The 21,162-nt window shown below is 46.6% G+C and overlaps 1 protein-coding gene across 1 annotated transcript; it reads right to left on the reverse strand.

Annotated features, from left to right (window-relative positions):
* Positions 1 to 222: 222 nt before the first annotated feature.
* On the reverse strand, positions 223 to 12,772 carry LOC103100361 (uncharacterized). The gene is made up of 8 exons (XM_056820828.1): positions 12,701 to 12,772; positions 11,570 to 11,626; positions 8,538 to 8,700; positions 6,809 to 6,920; positions 5,942 to 6,033; positions 4,164 to 4,255; positions 649 to 729; positions 223 to 524 (listed from the first exon to the last, which is right to left on the reverse strand). Exons 1-8 carry the CDS (start codon positions 12,747 to 12,749, stop codon positions 262 to 264), a joined length of 909 nt encoding a protein of 302 aa, XP_056676806.1. The 5' UTR covers positions 12,750 to 12,772; the 3' UTR covers positions 223 to 261.
* Between the last annotated feature and the right edge of the window lie 8,390 nt (positions 12,773 to 21,162).

Below are 21,162 nucleotides of genomic sequence, written 5' to 3' on the forward strand. Positions count from 1 at the left end.
TAATCCTGTTGGCCTCAGTTTCCTCGTCTATAAAATGAGCTGGAGAAGAAAATAGCAAACCATTCCAGGCTCTCTGCCAAGAAAACCCCAAAGAGGATCACGAAGAGTCAGACGTGACTGAAATGACCAAACAATTGAAGGGTAGAACTCTGTCGTGGCCTTGAAGAGCAAAGAGGCCAAGGAGCGGTAGCAGGTGCAATGACTAGGGCTGCTGGTGTAGCATTCTAAAAGGCGCTTTATTTCAAGAGCAAGGGAAGCTCCTCAGCTTTGTCCCCTTTCCACCTCCGCTGGCCTCTCTTCTTCCTCCCTGACCGGGCTGTCCAGGGCCTCCTCAAAAGTCACCAGCTCTCTTTGGAAAGGGCTCTCTCTGGGTCTCACCCACGTCATCCGGGGCCAGCGGCACATGGGCCGGACACAGGCCACCAGCGTGCCCAAGATGGCCAGTACGATCATCAGCACCATGCCGAAGCTGCCCGTGAAGGCCATCCCGGAGACTATCAGCTCATTCAGGGTCGTACAGTGGTCTGTGGAGGGAGGAGAGGGAGCAGAAGCAGCTGGCTCAGGCCCAAGGAGAACTAGGTCTAAAGGGACTGCCAGCCACCGAGGCATAGTTCCTGCTCCTCGCCCTGGTCCCCACGGCAGGCTTACCTTCAAACCAGAAAGTCTGAGCCTTCTGCACGACCAAGGGTCCAACCAGGAGCATGTGGGCTCTCCCTTCACCTGGGAACTCTGGGGGAGAATGAAGGGATGGTCACATTGGCAACTCATATGTCCTTATATCACGCCCACTTAACAGATGAGAAGACTGAGGCTCAGAGAGGCTTGGAGAATCTCCAGCTTGGGAGCCCCCAAATGGAAACTAGCCTTTTACTTCATGAGGAACTCCCAATGTAGAAACCTCCTCTTCCAGCATAGACCTGTACCTGCTCTTGCTTTATAGTCTTAGAGAGTTACCTGGGATACCAACCAAGAGTTCCAGTCATTTCCCTGGGGACACATAGCAAATATGAGGCAGAGGTGGGCTAGAGTTAACTATATAAGCTCGGGGGAGCCAATTGTTAAATTTGCAGTGAGATCATATACAGGTTGGAAATTGGCCCTCACTACAAATCAGGACCTCATTTATGGGTTTGTGGGTCGTCTAGAGTTAAAAGAGGAGCTGGAGAAAATGTTAACCATTTTTTTCAAAGAATTAACTATTAAATATGGCACCTCTGGCCGAAGTGCCTCCATTCCCTCCATTTCCAGCTCCCTCATCTCCAGGCACTTCTCACCTACCATGAATCAGGTTCTCAAAGGACTCTCCTCTCTCCCACCCCAACACCTAGACCACTTCTATTGCACTGAACCACATAAGAGAGATGAGAACAGCCTGAAAGGTCTGCAGAGGTAGGAAATCAATTTCACAAGTACAAGGTGGTGAAGGAATGGTTAAACATCGATTTATCTGAAGAAGATCTGGGGGTATTAGTAGACTGCAAGCTCAGTGTGAGTCAACGGCATAATGGGAGAGCCAAACAAGCTGATGAGATCTTCAGCCGCATGGAGAGGAAGGAATAGCTTCCAAGAATAAGAGATGGGAGTTCTACTATCCTCTGACCTGATCAGACCCATCTGGAATACCATGGTCAGTTCAACCTAGAAAATCATGGTCAGACTTGGGCATTGTGTTTTAGGAGAACTAGATAGAGACTGTCCCAAGAAGTGCCACCAGAACGTCAAAGAGCCTTGAACTCAGACCAACGGAGGATAAATGAAAGGAAATAGAGTTGTTTAGCCTTGAGAAGTAAAAACTCCAAGAGGACCTGAGGACAATGGAGAGGAGAGTGGTTGCTGAGGGGAAGATTTAGATTTCACCTAAGGAGAAATTTGCTGATGAGAATGGAACCATAGTATAAGGGCTCTTTGGGAGGTTCACCATCACTAGAGGTCTTCAAGCAAAAAGTCGATGGCCATTTGTTGGTACTACTGTAAATGGGATTCTTGTTGGACTTGATGGCTGCATAAGCTTCAGATCCTTGAAGAGTTATCCATCAGCCTTCAGGCATAGACTCAGAAAAAGCCTCCGCATCCTCTCATCCAAGTGATGCCTACGCAAGAGTCTCCTCCACAAGATGTCCAAGCAATGGTTCTGTTGTCCTTGTTTAAGACCTTCAATGAAGGGGACCCTTTATCCCTTGGGGCAAGCCATTCCATTAAGTGGCAGCTCTCCTTGTAAGGAAGTTTCTTTTAGATATTAGGCCTAAACTTGCCATTTTGTGAGTCACCCCCCCTGCCATTGTTCCTGGTTCCAATTGACCTCAGGGGACAGAACAAGCCTAGTCCTCTCTCTACATGATGGCCCTTCAAATACTTGAAGATAGCTCTCATATACCCTTTAAGTCTTCTCTTCTTCCAACTAAACATCCCCAGCTTTTTCCAAGGTTCTTTGCCAACCTCGATGCCCTCAGAGCTGTCAACATCCCTCCAAAAACATGGTGCCCAGAACTAAACATGAAGCCCAGGCGTGGTCTAACCAGGGCAAAGAACAAAGAGAATATCATCTCCTTCATTTAGGATCCTTTAAATACAGCCAACGTTCCCAGGAGGATCAACACAGAACTTAATGGCTACTCCAAGAATCACAAAGGGACCAAAATGGAAGCCAAAACATCGACCTAACCTGACTCCTTCCTTTTTCTGATTCTGTTCTTTTTGAAATTTAATTTTATTGATTAAGAATACTTTTCCATGGTTACATGATTCATGTTCTTTCCCTCCCCCCTTCCTACCCACCTCCCGTAGCCAATGCACAATTCCACTGGGTTTTACGTGTGCCATCCAATTCTGTTCTGCCCTTCCAAACTTGCTTCTTATTGGATTCTTTGACCCAGCACTTACTGGAATATTTGGGCCCAGACTTTTCAGTTCTTTGGGAACTCCTAATATAGAACCCCCTCCCCCACCAGTATGGATCAGTACCTGCTCTTACATTATAGTCTTAGAGGGTTACCTGAGGTGCCAACCAAGAGGCTTAGTGATTTCCCCAGGTCACAAAGCAAATAGGGCAGAGGTAGAACTTGAACCCTACATCAACTATCTCTCCATGACACCCATCAGGTCACTATTTCCTAAACACATCTCATGTTATTCTGTTGAACCCCTCCCCACCATAATCTGTACCTTCTATAACTAGCTCAGATGCTGCCTCTTCCAGTAAGTCTTCTTTGATTCTTCTCCATTTTTCCCCAAACCCAAGGCAGAAGAGCTCTTTTCATCATGAGTTCCCATCACCTTCATATCACTTGACTGGCTTCCCACATTTAATTTTGCATTATAGTTATGGTCAGGACTTAGGGGATGAGTTGGTCCTGGGCAAAACACAACCAGAATGGGGGCAACTGGGTGGCTCAGTAGATTGAGAGCTAGACCTAGAGATGAGAAGTTCTAGATTCCAATCTAGCCTCAGACACTTCCTAGCTGTGTGACCCTGGGCAAGTCACTTCACCCCCATTGCCTAGCCCTCACCACTCTTCTGCCATAGAACCAATCCACAGTAGTGATTCTAAGGTAGAAGGCAAGGGTTTAAAAACAAACAACCAAGCAGAATATGGCGATCAATGATGGGCGCCATATTTGAAAGAGGTCTTTGGTAAACCAAAAAGTGTCCACCCAAGCTGGATTAAGTTAGGATGAGATCCCAAGACATCCAGAAGCCTCCAAGGTATTCAGTCACAAAGCTGGGAGGGTCCTTAAAGAAGAGATTTCACCAGCTCTCCAAATTCGAGCTGCTATTAATATAGAATATCTTTGCCAAGGAAACCCCAGATGGGGCCATGGAGAATCGGACATGACTGAACAACAGTGTAATATGTAATTGTGTAACTTCACATACAGTCTCTCCCTTGAGATCCATAGCCATCCTCTGGAGTAGTTACTGCCAGTCGTTTTATCCTCGTTTTTGCCTGAAGATTCAGGGGGATTCGGATTTACCTAATGCTCACCTGCCTTGTAAGCTCACAATTCAAGATCTGAACCCAGATCCCCTGCCTTAGTGAGCCAACGCCCTCCTTTTTCAGATGAGGAAATACAATGGCCCAAGAGGCAAAGTCACCAAGTTGGGATCCAGTCTCAGGTCATCCGGCCCCAAGATGCCTCGCCGTGCCCCAGGCTCCTCTACTCACCTCTGTGGAAACTCTCCAATGACGGACAGACAGTCTCACAGCAGTGACACACAGAATTCCCAAGGCTGCCCTCCTGGAGGTACCAGCTAGGCCTGAGACAAATTAAAGCCAGGACAGACAACATCAGAGCTGGGAGAGATCTCAGAACACAGACCGTCAAAGCTGAGGAGGACATCGGTCATCTGCCAGGCCAAGCCCCTCACCTGACAGAGGAGAGAGGAGGAAAGTGGGCCCACAAAGAAGTGATTTGGTGGGGACAACACATCAAGTTATGTCCAGTTAAATTTGAACTCGGGGCTCATGACTCTGTGCCCATCACCCTTCTTGCTAAACCATGCTACCTCCATAGCAATAATGAGAGAAAAGAAGGAAGGGCCCTTGGGACACTGGACATTATAATTAGCATCTTTTGGAGGCAGATCTATGGGCAGAGTAATTTTTTCTAACCCCTTATACCTTCCATCTTAGAATCAATACTGTGTATTGGTTCTAAGGCAGACAAGCCATGAGGGCTACGGAATGGGGGTTAGGTGACTTTCCCAGGGTCACACAGCTGGGAAGTGTCTGAGGCCAGATTTGAACCTATTGCTATTATCATTCCCATTTTATAGATGAGGATCAGAGATGTTAGCAGCAGGAAATAAAGGATGTTTTCCAGGGAAGCTGGCCCTCAGGGTTATAGCTCTTAAAGTAGTTTCCTCTTGCTGGTTCCTGTCTCTGCTTATCAAAAAACCATCCAGCAGGGAATGACTGACCTCTGCCCATCTGGAGAAACTACTGGAACAAGGGCCCCATTCTCTATTTCCCCCTCTTGTCTTCTTGCTCAGTGTAAATGGCATGGACTACTTACTATGGAGCATTTCTCTGCTCTTTTCAATTTGCTAACTAGTTGCTTGTCATTTACTGATGATATTCTTGATAAATATAGGAATTTCTATTTTGTTCTAAATTCACGGCTTTCCAAGAGATTATGGGTAAAAGAAAAACCCAGCAGAGATTTGGCTACCCAAATTCTAACTGGTTGGAAGCCTTGTTTCCAGTCTGGCAAGCAAAGATCAACAGGGGGCTCTGAGCTCTTATGTGCGTCATTAGTAGTCTGTGGGTTTTCTTTTTAAACCCTTACCTTCTGTCTTGGCAGAAGAATGGTAATTCTGGGAATTACCTGCCTGGGAAATTACCAGCCTGGGAAAAGGCTGGGAATGGGGGTAAAGTGACTTGCCCAAGGTCACCCAGCTGGGAAGTATCTAAGGCCAGATTTGAACCTAGGACCTCCTGTCTCTAGACCAAGCTCTCAATCCATTGAGCTACCCAGCTGCCCCCATATTTGTGGGTTTTTTTAAAGATTTCTTAGCTACATGGATTCAGGATCCTTGTCCTGGTCTAAAAACCCAACAGCTCAGCTCCTTCTTCCTTCAGCCAATAGGATTCTTTAAACCAGGCAGCCTGGGCTTTGTCCACCTCACCCTGGCCCCCCAGCCCGTGTGAGTAGAATTCACAAGGAAAAGTCACAATCTGCACCAGCCCCGGTGGAAGGAGGCAGGCACAGTCCTCATCCCAGCTCCCCTTTACAGACAGACACAGTTGCCATGTCCTCAAGGAAGAGACATCTAAAACCAGAGACTTTGATAGGAAAAATGGCTGTTGTGGTTTCTTCCAGCCTGGTTTGGGGGCTCTCTGGAGAAGCCCAGGATCTATTCTTCCCTTTGTCCAGGCTTCCAGCCTCATTTAAAGGGGATCCCGGCCAAGACAGGCTAGAAGGTCTCTGAGAAAGCACTAACCTGGAGGAGAGGGAATTGTAGTAACACATTTTCCGGCCGGGTTCCACCACCTTCTTCTGACTCCAAACCAGCAGCCAGCAGGCAATATACACCTGGAAGCAGAGACCATCTAGAGACTCCTTAACCCGTTCACCAGGCACGAAGACTCCTGCTTCATTGGAGGTAACAAACTTCTTCCTCATTTCTAAGTTCTGTGTGTTCTAGCTCATACCCATGGAGCAGTTCAGACTGGGAGGACAAGAAGGGACCTTAGAAGTCAACTAGAGGGGGCAGCTGGGTGGTTCAGCATATTGAGAGCCAGGCCTAGAGACAGGAGGTCCTGGGTTCAAATTTGACCTCAGATACTTCCTGGCTGTGTGACCCTGGGCAAGTCACACTTGACTCCATTGCGTAGCCCTTACCACTCTTCTGCCTTGAACCAATACACAGTACTGATTCTAAGACAGAAGGTAAGGGTTTAAAAAAAGCCAACTAGATGGTATTCTTGTTTATGAGGGAGACAGAGCTCCAGAAAAGTGAGGGGACTTGCCCAAAGTCACACTTGTAGGCAACAGCCTAGCTGAACCTAGAGCCTTGGGTGTCTTCCTGTCTCAGTTTATTACTACCAGTCTCCCTCAGCACATTGGTTGGGCCTTTCTCTCATAGGTCTAGAACATTGCCATGACCCTCCACCCCACCCCCAATCCAAAATAGAGGGCTTCTAATTCTAATTCTAAAATAGAGGACTTAGTCTGAGCCATGGACCTGGGAGGGAAGCCAAGTGAGAGCCTCCTGCCCAGTGGCTCTGGAAAGGTCCCCACTAGGTAGGTATACCAGGCGTCCCTGAACCCCAATCTGCTCTGCCATGGAGGCGTGTCACCACCCCACCTTCTCCTCCTTGTTCCTGTCACTCAACATAAAGGCTGGGACAGTGAACCACAACGTCTCATTGTCTTGGCGCAACCAGGATGGCAACGGCTCCACCCGTCCAAGGAGGCACCTGGAGAGATAGGAGAGAAACCTGAGAAAGCCTTCTGGGTCTGGCATGATGCATACAGCGAGACATCTTCCCTTGCTTTGAAAGCATAGGGTGTCGGTTCAAATCTGGGTTCTGCCATTTACTTCCTGTTATCTAACCTCCCTGGGAGGACCAGCTTGCTCAAATGGAAAATCAGAGGTTGAGACTAAGTGACCTCTAAAGCCCCCTCCATCTCCAATTCCACAAGCAGGAAGGTCTCAGACCGTCCCCTCTGGCTCCAATGTTCTGGGAATCAACCCTTTCCAGCACTTAGCAGAATGTCTGACAAATAGTTGGAACTGAATGAATGTGTGCTTCCCTGCCCCCTCATAACAATGACTGGCATTTCTTAGAACTCTCTCTTATAGCTTAGGACAGCTAGGTGGCACAGTGGATAGAGCACTGGGCTTGGAATCAGGAAGCCTTCCCTTCCCGAGTTCAAATCCAGCAATGCACACTTACTGGCTGTGTGACCTAGGCAAGTTACTTAATCCATTTGCCTTGCCCTCACCTCCTTTCTTAGAGTTATCACTAATTCAGAAACTAAGTTGAAAACAAAAACCCTAAAAGATCTTCCTTTCGATCCAGATCCTACAATTAAGTGGGAGCTCCTAGAGTTTAAGGAGTGGAGGGTTAGCAGGGCCAGATGTGTGCTCCAGGAAGAAGTCACTTTGGCAGCTGAGAAGAGGATGGATTGGAAAGAGGAGGGGAGAGAGCCAAGGGAGGGCCTGGGCCAAGATCATGGCCGAGGGAGGAGAGGGGAAGGCTCGAATGCGAGAAATGGTGGAAGACAGGAATGGCAAGATCTGAGAACAGACTGGATGTGGGGATTGGGAGAGAGGAAGGCGGAAGATAGCACTGAGCTGGGAACTGGGGAGCTTGGGAAGGCTGGTGATGCTCTTGACAATAGTTGAGAGTCTGGAAAGAGGGAAGGTTAGTAGTTTCTGTTTTTAGCTATGTGAAGTTTGAGAGGGCTTCAGAATGGGCTGCCAACGTGTCCATCAGAGACTTTATGGGCTCTTCCAAAGAAATAATAACAACAAAAAAAGCCGATATTTAACTTCTGCTTTAAGGTTTGCAAAATACTTAATATCTCATTTGATCCTTACACCAATGCTGGAAGTTGTTGCTATTATTGTCCCCATTTTATAGATGAGGAAACTGAGGCAGAAAAAAGTGAAATGACTGGCCCAGGATCACACAGCATGGAAATGTCTGAGGCTAGATTTGGACTCAGGTCTTCCTGACTCTCAGGCTTAATACTTTGTCCCATTTACCACCTAGTAATGTTAGTGCAAATTTTACAATCCCCATTTTACAGAGGAGAAAACCAGAGAAGAAACGACTTTGTTCACAGCTCATAGGTTTAGTGCTGAAAGCTTCCAGGTAGTCCAACTCTCTCATTTTACAGATGACAAAACCAAGAAGACACAGTGTTAAGTGACTTGCCCACAGTCACACAATTAGTGACAGAGCCAGGATTCAAACTCAGGTCTTTTGCCTTAACACAACCCCACCTCATTCTCAGACCAAACTCAGATAAATAAGCAAGGAGGCCAAGGGGCCGACTCTATCCCTCCTGGTGACGTCCCCACTGACCCCTGATTGAAGACAAGGGACTGCATCCTTTGGCTCTGGCCCAGCACTCTGGTCTGCATCCCGAAGCACTTGTCCACATAGATTTTCAGGGCATGGCCAGGAACAGGCTCCACTCGAGCTTCCAGGGTTAGTAGGGAGCCTACTTTGACCGGCTCCGTGGGACCTGGGATAAGAAGATGGGAGGGCAAGTCAACACTGGTACCAAGACGCAGTGCTCTAGTGAGGGCCAGAGGACCTAGATTTAAAAGCCACTTAGCTCCTGTGTGACCTTAAACAATTTGCTTCCCCTTCTTGGGCCTCAGTTGCCCCATTTGTAAAATGAGGCAGCTGTACTCTATGGCCTCTCAAAGATGTTTCCAGTTCTGCCTGCACTACACCATTCTTCAAAATCATCAGCAGGGAAAAAGGGTCCCATCAGAGCTGCTGTAATCAGCCATGGGAGCCATCAAAGGGTCATGATGGAAGAGGTCAGCCTATCGCTGTTTAGGGTCATTATGGACCAAGCCCTCCTCTCCTTCCTTCCTCAGGGAGGTCACTGCCTGGCTCATACTCTCTCTCCAGCCCAACTCTGGCCTTTAGAGTAGATGATTTCAGCATCTTCTCTTCCCAATTCCCATAACCCACTCCTCTACTCTCCATCCACTACCTGAAAAGATGGCCATACCTTTGCCATCACCCCCAGGGGCTCCACAACTTCCACCTTCAGAAACTTTGATGTCAACCCTTTATTATTCCATCTTTCTCCTTTGTGACCCCTTCTGCTATTCTTCATCCTCACTCTGACCTCCAACCCTGCCACCCTTTGGTTCTTCCCCAGGATATCAATCACTGAACTGACTGTATTCCCCTCTCCTCATCTTGATCCTTTAATGCTCAGGTCAACTCTAAAGTTCCTTTTCTCGTGACTTATCAGCTCCTAACCTCAAGTTCTGCCAAACCCCAGCCTTGGATCACTCCCATCATCCAACGTCTTTGCTTCTATTCACATGCTGTTGAATCGGCTCAGAGAATGTCACAAGACCATGGTGACTGGATCCACTACAAATTTATGCTCCACAACGTCAACTGGGCTCTCACTGCTGCTAGGCAACTGTTCTATAACTCCCTAAAGAATTCACTCTCCCATTCACCACAGCAAATTTTCCAAACCATTTTATTCCTCCCCCCCCAAAAAATCTCCTATAGCTCCCCCTACCTAATTTAGCCTAACTTCAAACCCCACCAAGAACTCCTTCTCCCCCATTTCCACATCCTCCTCCCACCATCTCCACTTTGGCCTCTGTCTGACATAAACAGCTGCCCCTTCTCCTTATGGCAGTCAAAGCCCATGTACTCTGGATCCCAGATCTTATCTTCTCCAGCAGATTTCCCCCTCTATCATCCCCACATTCCCTATAATCTTCAACTTCTCCCTGTCTGCTGGCTTCCAACATGCGCATGTCTCCCCCATCCTTAAAAAAAATTCAATTGATCCTCCCTCCCATCCCCACTAGCTGCCATTCCATATTGCTCCCCTCCTCAGCTAAACTTCTTAAAAATGCCATCGATAATGGGTGTCTCCACCTCCTCTTCTCTTTCTTCTTAATTCAATACAATTTGACTTCTGACCTCTCATTCCACCAAAACTGCTCTCTCCAAAGCTAGCAGTGATGTCTTAATTGCCTAATCCGATGACCTTTTCTCAATCCCCATTCTCCTTGAACTCTCTATGGCCTTTGACCCTATTGATTACTCTCTCCTCGAGGTTTCCATGACCCTGCTTTTCCTCCTACTTCTCTGACCGCTCCTTCTCAGTCTCTTGCTGGATCTTTATCTGTGTGCAGCCCACTAACGCTATCTCTCAAGGTTCCGTCTCTTCCTCTCTGCTATTTCAGGTGCTACCTGATCAGCATCTACGAGTTCAGTGATCATCTTCAAGAAGACAATGCTCAGATCCATAGATCCAGCCCCAATCTCTCTCCTGATCTCCAGTCCCACATCTCTAACTGTCCCTGAAGGTCTCCACCTCGATGTCCCATCTAGTCCACAATGAAACTTGTATTTTTTTCTCCCTCTTCCTCACTCCCCTATTACTGTTGAGGATGCTGCTACCTTCCCAGACACCCCATCTTAAAACCTGATTCCTCATTCTTACTCACTCCCCCCATTGCTGGGGAATCTACAGCCTCCAGTCTCTCCCCACTCCAATCCATCCTTCACTCAGCCATCAAAGGGATCTTTTAAAAACCCAGGGTCTGGGAACAGCTGGGTAGTTCAATAGACAGAGAGCCAGACCTAGAGTTGAGAGGAACCTGGGTTCAAATCTGGCCTCAGATACTCCCTAGCTGTGTGACCCTGAGCAAGTCATTTAACCTCATTTGCCTAGTCCTTGCCTTTTGGCCTTAGAACTGTTACTATGACAGTAAGAGGTTTTGTTTTGTTTTTTTAATTTAGGTCCTACTATGTTAACCTCACCTACTCATTGAATTCCAGTGGCTCCCTATTACTTATAGGTTCAAATATAATATATATAAAATATATTACTTATAGGATCAAATATAAGATATTTTTAATACACACAAAATATGTTACTTGTAGGATCAAAGATAAAATCATTTGTTTGGCATTCTAAGCTCTTCCTCTCTTACCAATCTTTTTTTACACTTTACTCATCTCTGCATATACTGAATTCTCCACAGGTTTCCTTGCTCTTCTTCACATGAGACACTTATCTCTTGTGTCTGTACCTTTTTACTGACTGTCCTCCATGCCTAAATGCTCTCCTCCACTCCCTGGCTTCCCCTGCCATGGCTCTCCCCTCCCAGGTTACTTTCCACTCACACATCATATATCTTGCCTAGCTCTAGTTATATGGATGTCCTCTCCTCACTCGGATGTGAGCTCTTTGAAGGAAGGATCATATTTGTGGCTTGCACACAGTAGGCACTTAAAATCCTTAGTGACTGACTGGTCATACACATCCTCATGACAGTCCTGCCTCAGTGTACCCCACATCCACTGCACTTCTGGGTTCAATCCATCCCAACACTCACCATCGAGAACCTTCAGGGAGAAGTTGAGGGGGTACCCCTTCCCCTGAGTCACAACCACTGCAAAGAGAAGAAGATAAGTCCATCACAAAGCATTGGTGGGGGGACCTTTGGACCCCACATGTCGATGATAGGCTGGAGATAGGGTCAAAGGTGACTGCTTTGCCCAGAGTAGCAGACTGACCCCATGAAGGGTGCATCTCCAAAGAGATCTAAGCCAATATTTCTTAAGAGCCTTCTAGAGCTATGTGTCCAGTGCCAGGGACCAGGCATTAGGTCCCCTGGGTTAACACATCCAAGGACAGAATTTGCAGAAGGGGCCTTAAAAGGCCATCTAGGCCAATCCCCTCCCCTCACAGGGCCTGGTGTTATTATAACATATAATGTATTAACACATAATGTATAATAACATGTCTATACCATACACACACACTTTTTAGGCACCTTTTTGGAAGAAGGAGCTTGAATGATGCTGCCCCTCATTTGGACTAGCTTCAGAATCCCTCGGAGTTCGATACCTTGTAACTGTACGATCAGGAGTAAGAATGGAGTCCCAGGCAAGAGTTTGGGATGTAACCAAATTACGAATGGAGTCCCAGGGTTCTAATCTCCAGTGTGGGTGTATCGTTACAGTCTCTTAAGTGTGTAACTATACTAATCAGAAGTAAGTTACTATGTTCATCCCAAGTATGTGAGTCCTTTTTATATAATGTATGTTACATCAAACCAATTCACGGAAGAAGTTACGGAGGACCAGAAGGTCCTCCAAAGGTCATGAAGACCAGGAGGTCAGGAAATGGTCTCCAAGACCTCCTGGTGACCTTTTTTTTTGGGGGGGGGGTTTGGAGGGCTGACAGGAAACTATAAAAATGTGAGGGTTTTTCAATTCAGGGTCTCAGATTCAAGTGAGGAATCTGCAGACCTCTGGCCCTATGATTTCTCTGCTCACCATGAAGGTCTCCCATCATCTTATTTTTACAGTTCCCTCCAGCCCTGATTCCTCCCCAGCTGTTGTGAAAAAACAAATGAAGAAAAGACCCAACAACCAGTGGCAGTCTTAGGAGAGAAGCTACACCAGTACCAGGAGACACCCCCAACACCATCCAACCCCCAGGGTCAACTCAAGGGGCTTACCTAATATAAGCAGCAGCCTGGATCCCAGACACTCCCTCCCAGGAGCCATAGTAAGGGAAAGGAACCTGTCGTGGAGGCCCAGCCTCCTTCCATAAGAAGGAGGCTAATGTTAATGAAGCCCACCTGTCAGGGCTCAGCCAACGAGGAAACAGCTGGGTTCTGCCATGGGATACCACCCCCTCCCCTTCCACCTTCAGCCAAATTGGGAAGATCATCTCTGCCTTGTGACCTTGGCAGAGTCATTTCCCTTCTCTGAGATGGAGTTTTATCATTTATAAAATAAGAATTACAGCCCTCGTGTAGCTTCCCTCAGAAGAGTTGTCCAAAAGATTGCTGGGTAAACCTTACATAGCTCTGGAAGCCCCTGTCACATATCTAATGACCACCACCACCCATCTTGCTTCTCTACCCTCCTCCCTCCAAAATTCTCTACTCCCCATCATTAAGGGGTAAAGACTTTATTCTTGCAGCCAAAACATCTAGATTCAGGGTCTGCTTCTGCCCCTCAGTGGCACTGGGCAAAAGACCTTACATCCCTGAGACTCAGTTTTCTTATCTGTAAAATGGAGGTGCAAAAGCTGGTACTATTCAACTCAATGGTTTGTTGTGAGGATCATGGGAAGCCCACTGTCTCTACTTCATGTGTTTTTCTACAGGTTTCAGGGTTTTCTATAGCTTATCTCTATTGACTCAGGCATGGGGGACAGCCACAGGGCAGGATCAGAGGGGTGAGGCTGCCTAGGTGAACATGACAGGCCTTACTGATGGCTTGGATGTGGAGAGTGAGACAGTGATGAGTCCAGGATAGTTCCTGGGTTATAAGCTTGAGCAACTGGAGGTATGGTGCTGCCCTCTAAAGTAATAGGAAAGGTAGGTGGGGCAAGGATTTAAAGCAAAAGGAAAGAAGTTCTGCAAAGTATGTTATAAGATTATTGTGCTATAAGGTATAATGAACTGCTTAATTTCTTTAAGAACTGGAAAGACCTCCATGAACTGATGCGGAGTGAAATGAGCAGAACCAGGAGAACTGTACACAGAAATGGAAACATTGTGGGATGATCAAAAGTGATAGACTGCTACTAATAGCAATGCAATGATCCAGGATAATCCTGAGGGATTTATGGAAAGAATGCTATCCACATCGAGAGAAAGAACTGTGGGAGTGGAAGTGCAGAAGGAAAACATACGATTTTTCACTTGTTTATATGGATATAGGATTTGGGGTTTCGGTTTTAAAGGATTACTCTTTTACAAAAATGTATAATATGGAAATGGAAGCTGAGTGATAATACATGTATAACCCAGTGGAATTACTTATCAACTCCTGGAGGGGGGAGGGAGAGAACATGAATCATGTAACCTTGGGAAAAAAATTTTTAAATTAAAAAAAAAATTTAAAGGGAAGAAGTTTGTTTGGGGCATGTGCAGTTGTAGTCAATTTTGTGGAAGAATCAGAATTGAGTATAGTCCTGTCAGATCTATGGGAAGGGAAGGAATTTAAAACCCAGCAAGAGATAAAGATTACAAAATGTAAAATAAGTGATTTTTATTATATTAAATTAAAAAGGGTTTGTACAAACAAAACCAATGCAACCAAAATTAGGAGAGCAACAAACTGGGAAAACAGTTTTATAACAAAATTCTCTGACAAAGATTTAATTTCCTAAATTTGGAAATATGAGTTAAGTGATAATACATGTATAACCCAGTGGAATTGCTTGTCAACTCTGAGAGGGGGGAGGGAGAGAATATGAATCATGTAACCTTGGAAAAAAATTAAAATTTTTAAAAGTTATTAAATAAATATATAAATATGATATATTTATATATAAACATAAATTTATATATAATAAATAAATATAAATTTAAATATATATAAGGAACTAAGTCAAATTTATAAAAAATTCAGTCATTCCCTAATTGACAAATAGTCAAGGGAGATGAATAAGCAGTTTTCAGGTGAAGAAATTAAAACTATCCGTATTTATCACATGAAAAAGAGTTCTAAATCCCTCCTGATTAGAGAAATGTAAATCAAAACAACTCTGAGGTGCCACCTCACACCCAGCAGATTGGCCAATATGGCAGCAAAGGGAAGTGATCAATGTTGGAGGGGATGTGGTAAAATTGGGACACTAATGCATTGCTGGTGGAGTTGTGAATTGATCAAATCATTCTGGAAGGCAATTTGGAATTATGCTAAAAAAGCCTTAAAAGAATGCCTGCTCTTTGATCCAGTAATACCATTGCTGGATTTATAACCCAAAAAGATAAGGAAAAATACTTGTACAAAAGTATTTATTGCTGTGTTTTTTATAGTGGCAAAAAATTGGAAAACGAGGGAGTGTCCATCAATTGGGGAATAATTGAACACATTGTGGTATCTGATGGTGATGGAATACTATTGTGCTGTAAGTAATGATGAATGAACTGGAGGAATTTCATGTAAACTGGAAAGACCTCCAGGAATTGTTGCAAAAGAGCAAAATGAATAGAATCAAGAGAACATTGTACACAGAAACTGAAACATTGTAGCACAATCAAATTTAATAGTCTTTTTTATTAGCAGCAATGCAATAATCCAAAACATTTCTGAGGGACTTGTGAGAAATAAGCTATCCACATCCAGAGGAAGAACTGTGGGAGCGGAAACACAGAAGAAAAACAACTGATTGATAATGTGGTTCAGTGGGGATATAACTGGGGTTTTGGCTTTAGAAGACCACTTTCACGAATATGAATAATATGGAAATAGATTTTGAACAATGACATGGGTATAACCCAGTGGAATTGCCTGTCAGCTCCAGGAGGGGGGAGGGAGAGAACATGAATCTTGTAACCATGGGAAAATATTCTAAATAAAAAAAATTTTAAGTGTGTGTATAGTGTGTGTCTATCTGCCTTCAGATGCCATGAGCTCCTTCTCTGGAGGTAGATGGTGTTTTTCATCATGAGGCATTAAGGACTGTCCTGGATCTCCATAGAACTTTACAAGCCAAACCAGAGCTTTGGTGATGATAGGGAGTCCCTGAAGATTATCAGGAAAGTCCCTTGGGAATCTGGGCAGTGGACTGGAGTAGGGAGAGCCATGGGACAAGGCCCATAAATACAAGGTGGGTAGGAAGCCATGGACCTCCTACCTTCAGCTATGGAGAGGATATAAATAAAGGATGGGCGAGCCCATTTTTTGAAAGGGGAGGTTATTCCATTGGCACAGTCATCAACACAGGGCAAGGTTGGACCTCCTAACAATGGCAGTCCCATATAGGTCTACCCTCCATCCTTTGCTTTCCCCATTAAAGCTAGTTCCAAGTGGAGCTCCCAACCACCAACCCAAGAGGAAAGTTTTTTCAGGGCAGAGATCAAGGATCCCTCCCCTGCCCTCGACTGCCAGGGCAGTCGTCCAACATGGGTGAGATTATTCAAGGCGTGTCTCTTTACAAACCCATTTTTCCACCATCTCTAGTCTGCTTTACAGCCTTGATTTCCCAGATTCAGAGGTAGAGGGACAATTTCAGTCATCCAAAGGAATAAAGGGGGAAATGTAGGGTCATGGGCAGCCCCAGGAGAACCAGGCACAACTAACTCATGATTGCCTATTTAAAAGAGCTCCAGGAATCAGCCCAGATTCATTGCAAAGCTCTGCCCACTCTTCCAAGAGGAATATAGGGAAAAGACAGGGAAAGAAAGAAAAAAGAGTTTCTCTCAATCCTCCTCTCCCCAAGGCTTAGTAGGGGTGAGGGGAAGGGCTGACCAGAGCAGGAAATGCAAAATCTAGATTCCTTGCAGAGAGAACAGGGAAAGGCAGAAAGCAGAGACCCATTACAGCAGTCTCAGTCTAAGACCACCAGAGGGATGCCTGGTACCAAGGAAGGGGCAGAAGATTTAAATAGTCCAGAAATTCTCCATGGCCCACAGCCTTGGAGGTACCAGCTCAGATCCACCATCTTCTAGGGGGTTTAAGAACTAGTCTCAGTGGCAGCTAGGTGGCTCAGTGGACTGCGATCCCAGTTCAGAGATAGGAGGTCCTGGGTTCGAATCTCAGAACTTCACTTACTAGCTGTGTGACCCTGGGCAAGTCACTTAACACCCATTGCCTAGCCCTTACCACTCTTCTGCCTTGGAACTAATACACAGTATTGATTCTGAGACAGATGAGGGTTTTTTTTTAATTGTCCCACCATTAACCTGTGACCTTAGGAAAGTCAGCAGCCTGCAGTTCTTCATGGCACTATCCTCCTACCCATGCCTGGGCTGCTCTCCCTGCTTCTGAACTCTTTTGAGGCAGACAGACCACCAGCACACTATGGCAATGATGCAGGGATGAGGGGATGAGTCTAGAGCTGTGTTAGCAAACCTATGGCATGCATGCCAGAGAGGGCTGCTCCCCTTCGCCTCTCCACACATGCCTAAGGATATTTCTCCCATAACCCACTCCTCTGCCCAGCAGCCCAGTTGGAGCACTTCTTCCATCCCCTATCTGGGGGAAAGGGGCAGCTAACATGCGGCATGAGGGTTGTAGTTTGGGCACTCGGACTCTAAAAGGTTTGCCATCACTGGTCTAGAGTAACGGTGGTGTTTGAGGAGGAAAGGTCAAATCCTAACTTCTCTAAGAAGGTCTTAGTTTCTGATCTCTCTCCCCCAACTGTGGGTGTATCTTCTCTGACATTACCTACAGTCCCCCCACACACAGATCAGGGATATGCAGGGTTGTCTGTGGTCTCCCAATGAGAACGGGAGCTCCAACAGAGTGTTTTGCCTTTCCTTGTATTCTCTGCTTAGCACAGGGGCTGGCACATAGTAGGTGCTTCTGTGATTGTGGCTCTAAACACTGATTAAGGAGAGCATGGTACCCACCTCGTGTCAGAACAGGGATAGACTCCTAGGAGACCTTTTTTGGACATGGTCGATGCAGACCCTTGTTTCACCTGATTATGTTTGTTCAGTACAGGGGTTTCTCTCCCTCCTCACAGTGGGGAAGAGGAAAAGTTGGAAGATGGAGAGAAAAAATCCATTTTTGCTCATTAAAAAAATAAATTTTTTTAATCTTCTTTATGTTCTGTCTTAGATTTGATACCAGGTATTGGTTCCAAGGCAGAAGAGTGGAAAGGGCTAAGCAATTAGGGTTAAGTGACTTGCTCAGGGTCATACAACTAGGAGATATCTGAGATTTGAACCCAAAACCTCTCATCTGTAGACCCGGCTCTTGGTCCACTGAGGCACCTAGCTGCCTTAATTTTTTTTAATGAAAAACTTCCAGCCTGTAGAGAGTTTCCATGGGCCCCAGATTGACAACAGTGTGCAGTAGAGGCCCTTTCTCTAGCTACATATGTGTGAAGAGCAAAGATCTCTCCAGTGGTGACTGGTACCATGGAAAGGTGGCCACTAGCCTCAGTGGCTGTAATAATCACAGCTAGTCTTGTTCTTCAGTCATTTTCAGACACATCTGTCTCTTCATGACCCCATCTGGGGTTTTCTTGGCAAAGATTCTGGAGTGGTTGGCCATTTCCTTCTCCAACTCATTTGACAGATGAGGAAACTGAGGCAAAGTGACTTGCCAAGGATCATCACACAACTAGTGTCTAAGGCAGAATTTGAACTCGGGTCTTCCTGACTGCAGGTCTAGAGCTCAGCCTACTACTACTCGTAGCTGCCCAAGTAGTTATATAGCACTTACTATATACCAGACAGTACAAAGCATTTCTCCTTATTTAATCCTCACAACAACACTAGCAGGTTCAGTTGCTTTTTTTTTTTTGAGGCAATGGGGGTTAAGTGACTTGCCCAGGGTCACACAGCTGGGAAGTGAAGTATCTGATGCCAGATTTGAACCTGAGACCTCCCATCTCTAGGCCTGGCTCTCAATCCACTGAGCTACCCAGCTGCCCCCTTCAGTTACTATTTTTATAAATCTCCATTTTATGGTTGATGAAACTGAGTCAGACAATGGTGAGGTGATTTGTTCAGGGTTATAGCTAGTAAGTATCTGAGGTTGGATTCGAACTCTGGTCTTCCTGACCCAGCACTCTATGCACTGTGGAACCCCCACCTAGGGACAAGACCACTTGGTTCAAAGTCCATTCATATTGTTAACTACCCAATAGTGGATAGAATGGCTTAACTGGAAAGGATTTGAACCCAGGTCTCTCCTGTCCATTTATGCCCAGCCCTTTATGCCTGGCACTAACCTGCCTCTAACATAAAAAAAAAATACAGCCTTCTGGAGATAATGCCTTAACCTAAATCCCAGTAGAGATCTTTATGAGGGACCCCCTAGACATCTACCCAATTTTCCTGTGTTCCAGGTATAGCAAGGTGAGGCAACATAGTGTAGTAGCTAGAACCCTAGACTGCTGACACTCAATAGCCATGTAGCCTGGGAGTTGGGTGCCATAGTGCTCAGTGCACCAGACCTGGAGCCAAGAAGACTCATCTTCCTGAATTCAAATCTAGCCTCAGAGACCTACTGGCTGTATGACCCTGGGCAAGTCACTGCACCCTGTTTGCCTCAGTTTCCTCATCTGTAAAATGAGATGAAGAAGGAAACAGCAAATTACTCCAGTATCTTTGCCAAGAAAACCCCAAATAGGGTCACGATGAGTCAAACATGAGTGAAAAATGACTCAACTAAAGCCCTGGAGGCTCATTCCCCTTGGAGCCTCAGATATTGTACAATCCTCCCTGCTGAGCCCAGCCCTCAGTTTCCCCATCTCTACAATTAAGGAGGTGGATAAGACGGGCTCTGAGATCCCTTCCTGGTCTGCCCCATGACCCTAGAAATTCTCTCCCACCCCAGGCTTGGAAAAGACAAGGAGCTCAGCTACCACACAAGCCTTTATTGAGAAGTTTCCCAGCAGGCATTGGGGTGGGGGCAGAGGAAGCAGAGCTTGCTGGGAAGCTTTGCTGAATGCCAGTGTGGATGCAGAAGGCCATGGCCAGGATGGCGATCGGCGCTATCTCCAAAGGCAGAAAGCCGCGGCTCCGTGCTGGAGGTCGAGAAGCCCTCCTAGAGGGGGAGAGAAAAAGCAGGACTCCATCGGAGCAGCCCCCGAGCAGAAACAGACGGGACGGCTGAGCTTACTGCCTCGCTGTCACTGTGGCCTTAGGCACGGAATCCTCCCCATTTCACAGATGCGGCGAGCAAGGCCCGGGGAGTCCCCAGCTCCGCCGAGGGCACAGAGCGAGGATTTGGCACTTTTCTACGCTAGCGCCGTACAGACAAGCAGGAGGGGCGTTAGCTGAAGCAGGACACCCAAGGCCCGCTCAGGCCTCACTGGAGGAGCTTCGGGCTCCGAGCCCGGCACTCGGAACATCCCCGGAGCTTAGGGCAGTTCTGGGGACAAGGTCGGGAGGAGCTAAGCTTCCTTTTCCCTCTCCAGGATGTTACAGTTCTCCCTGCAAGACCAAGGAGACCTTGGCAGGGCAGGGGCACCCAGACACCTAGAGCTATGGCCAGGGCAGGGGCACCCAGACACCTAGAGCTATGGCCAGGGCAGGGGCACCCAGACACCCAGAGCTATGGGCAGGGCAGGGGGCACCCAGACACCTAGAGCTATGGGCAGGGCAGGGGGCACCCAGACACCTAGAGCTATGGCCAGGGCAGGGGGCACCCAGACACCTAGAGCTATGGGCAGGGCAGGGGGCACCCAGACACCTAGAGCTATGGCCAGGGCAGGGGGCACCCAGACACCTAGAGCTATGGCCAGGGCAGGGGGCACCCAGACACCTAGAGCTATGGCCAGGGCAGGGGCACCCAGACACCTAGAGCTATGGCCAGGGCAGGGGCACCCAGACACCTAGAGCTATGGCCAGGGCAGGGGGCACCCAGACACCTAGAGCTATGGCCAGGGCAGGGGCACCCAGACACCTAGAGCTATGGCCAGGGCAGGGGCACCCAGACACCTAGAGCTATGGCCAGGGCAGGGGGCACCCAGACACCTAGAGCTATGGGCAGGGCAGGGGGCACCCAGACACTTAGAGCATAGCTTATGGGGAACTTGCCTGAAAGGCAAGTTTTGTGTTCAAATTCTGCATTAGACAAATATATATATGATCCATAGCTAGGCACTACCCCTTTCTAGAACTCGGTCTTCTATAAAAATGGACCCTTGAGTCCCTTAAAAAAAAAAAAAGTTGACATTGTACTAGAAACACTAGCAGTAGCAATTAGAGAAGATAAAGAAATTGAAGGCATCAGAATAGGCAAGGAGGAGACCAAGTTATCACTCTTTGCGGATGACATGATGGTCTACTTAAAGAATCCTAGAGATTCAACCAAAAAGCTAATTGAAATAATCAACAACTTTAGCAAAGTTGCAGGATACAAAATAAACCCACATAAATCATCAGCTTTTCTATATATCTCCAACACAGCTCAGCAGCAAGAACTAGAAAGAGAAATCCCATTCAAAATCACCTTAGACAAAATAAAATACCTAGGAATCTATCTCCCAAGACAAACA

Source organism: Monodelphis domestica, chromosome 3, assembly GCF_027887165.1.
Source record: "Monodelphis domestica isolate mMonDom1 chromosome 3, mMonDom1.pri, whole genome shotgun sequence".
Lineage (NCBI taxonomy): Eukaryota > Metazoa > Chordata > Mammalia > Didelphimorphia > Didelphidae > Monodelphis > Monodelphis domestica.

Coding starts and splice junctions, on each gene's coding strand:
- LOC103100361 (XM_056820828.1), bottom strand. CDS start 12,749: ATGGCTCCTGGGAGGGAGTGTCTGGGATCCAGGCTGCTGCTTATATTA. Junction 4,256..5,941: donor TACAATTCCCTCTCCTCCAG/GTTAGTGCTTTC, acceptor AATTTGTCTCAG/GCCTAGCTGGTACCTCCAGG. Junction 730..4,163: donor ATTGGAGAGTTTCCACAGAG/GTGAGTAGAGGA, acceptor ATTCTCCCCCAG/AGTTCCCAGGTGAAGGGAGA.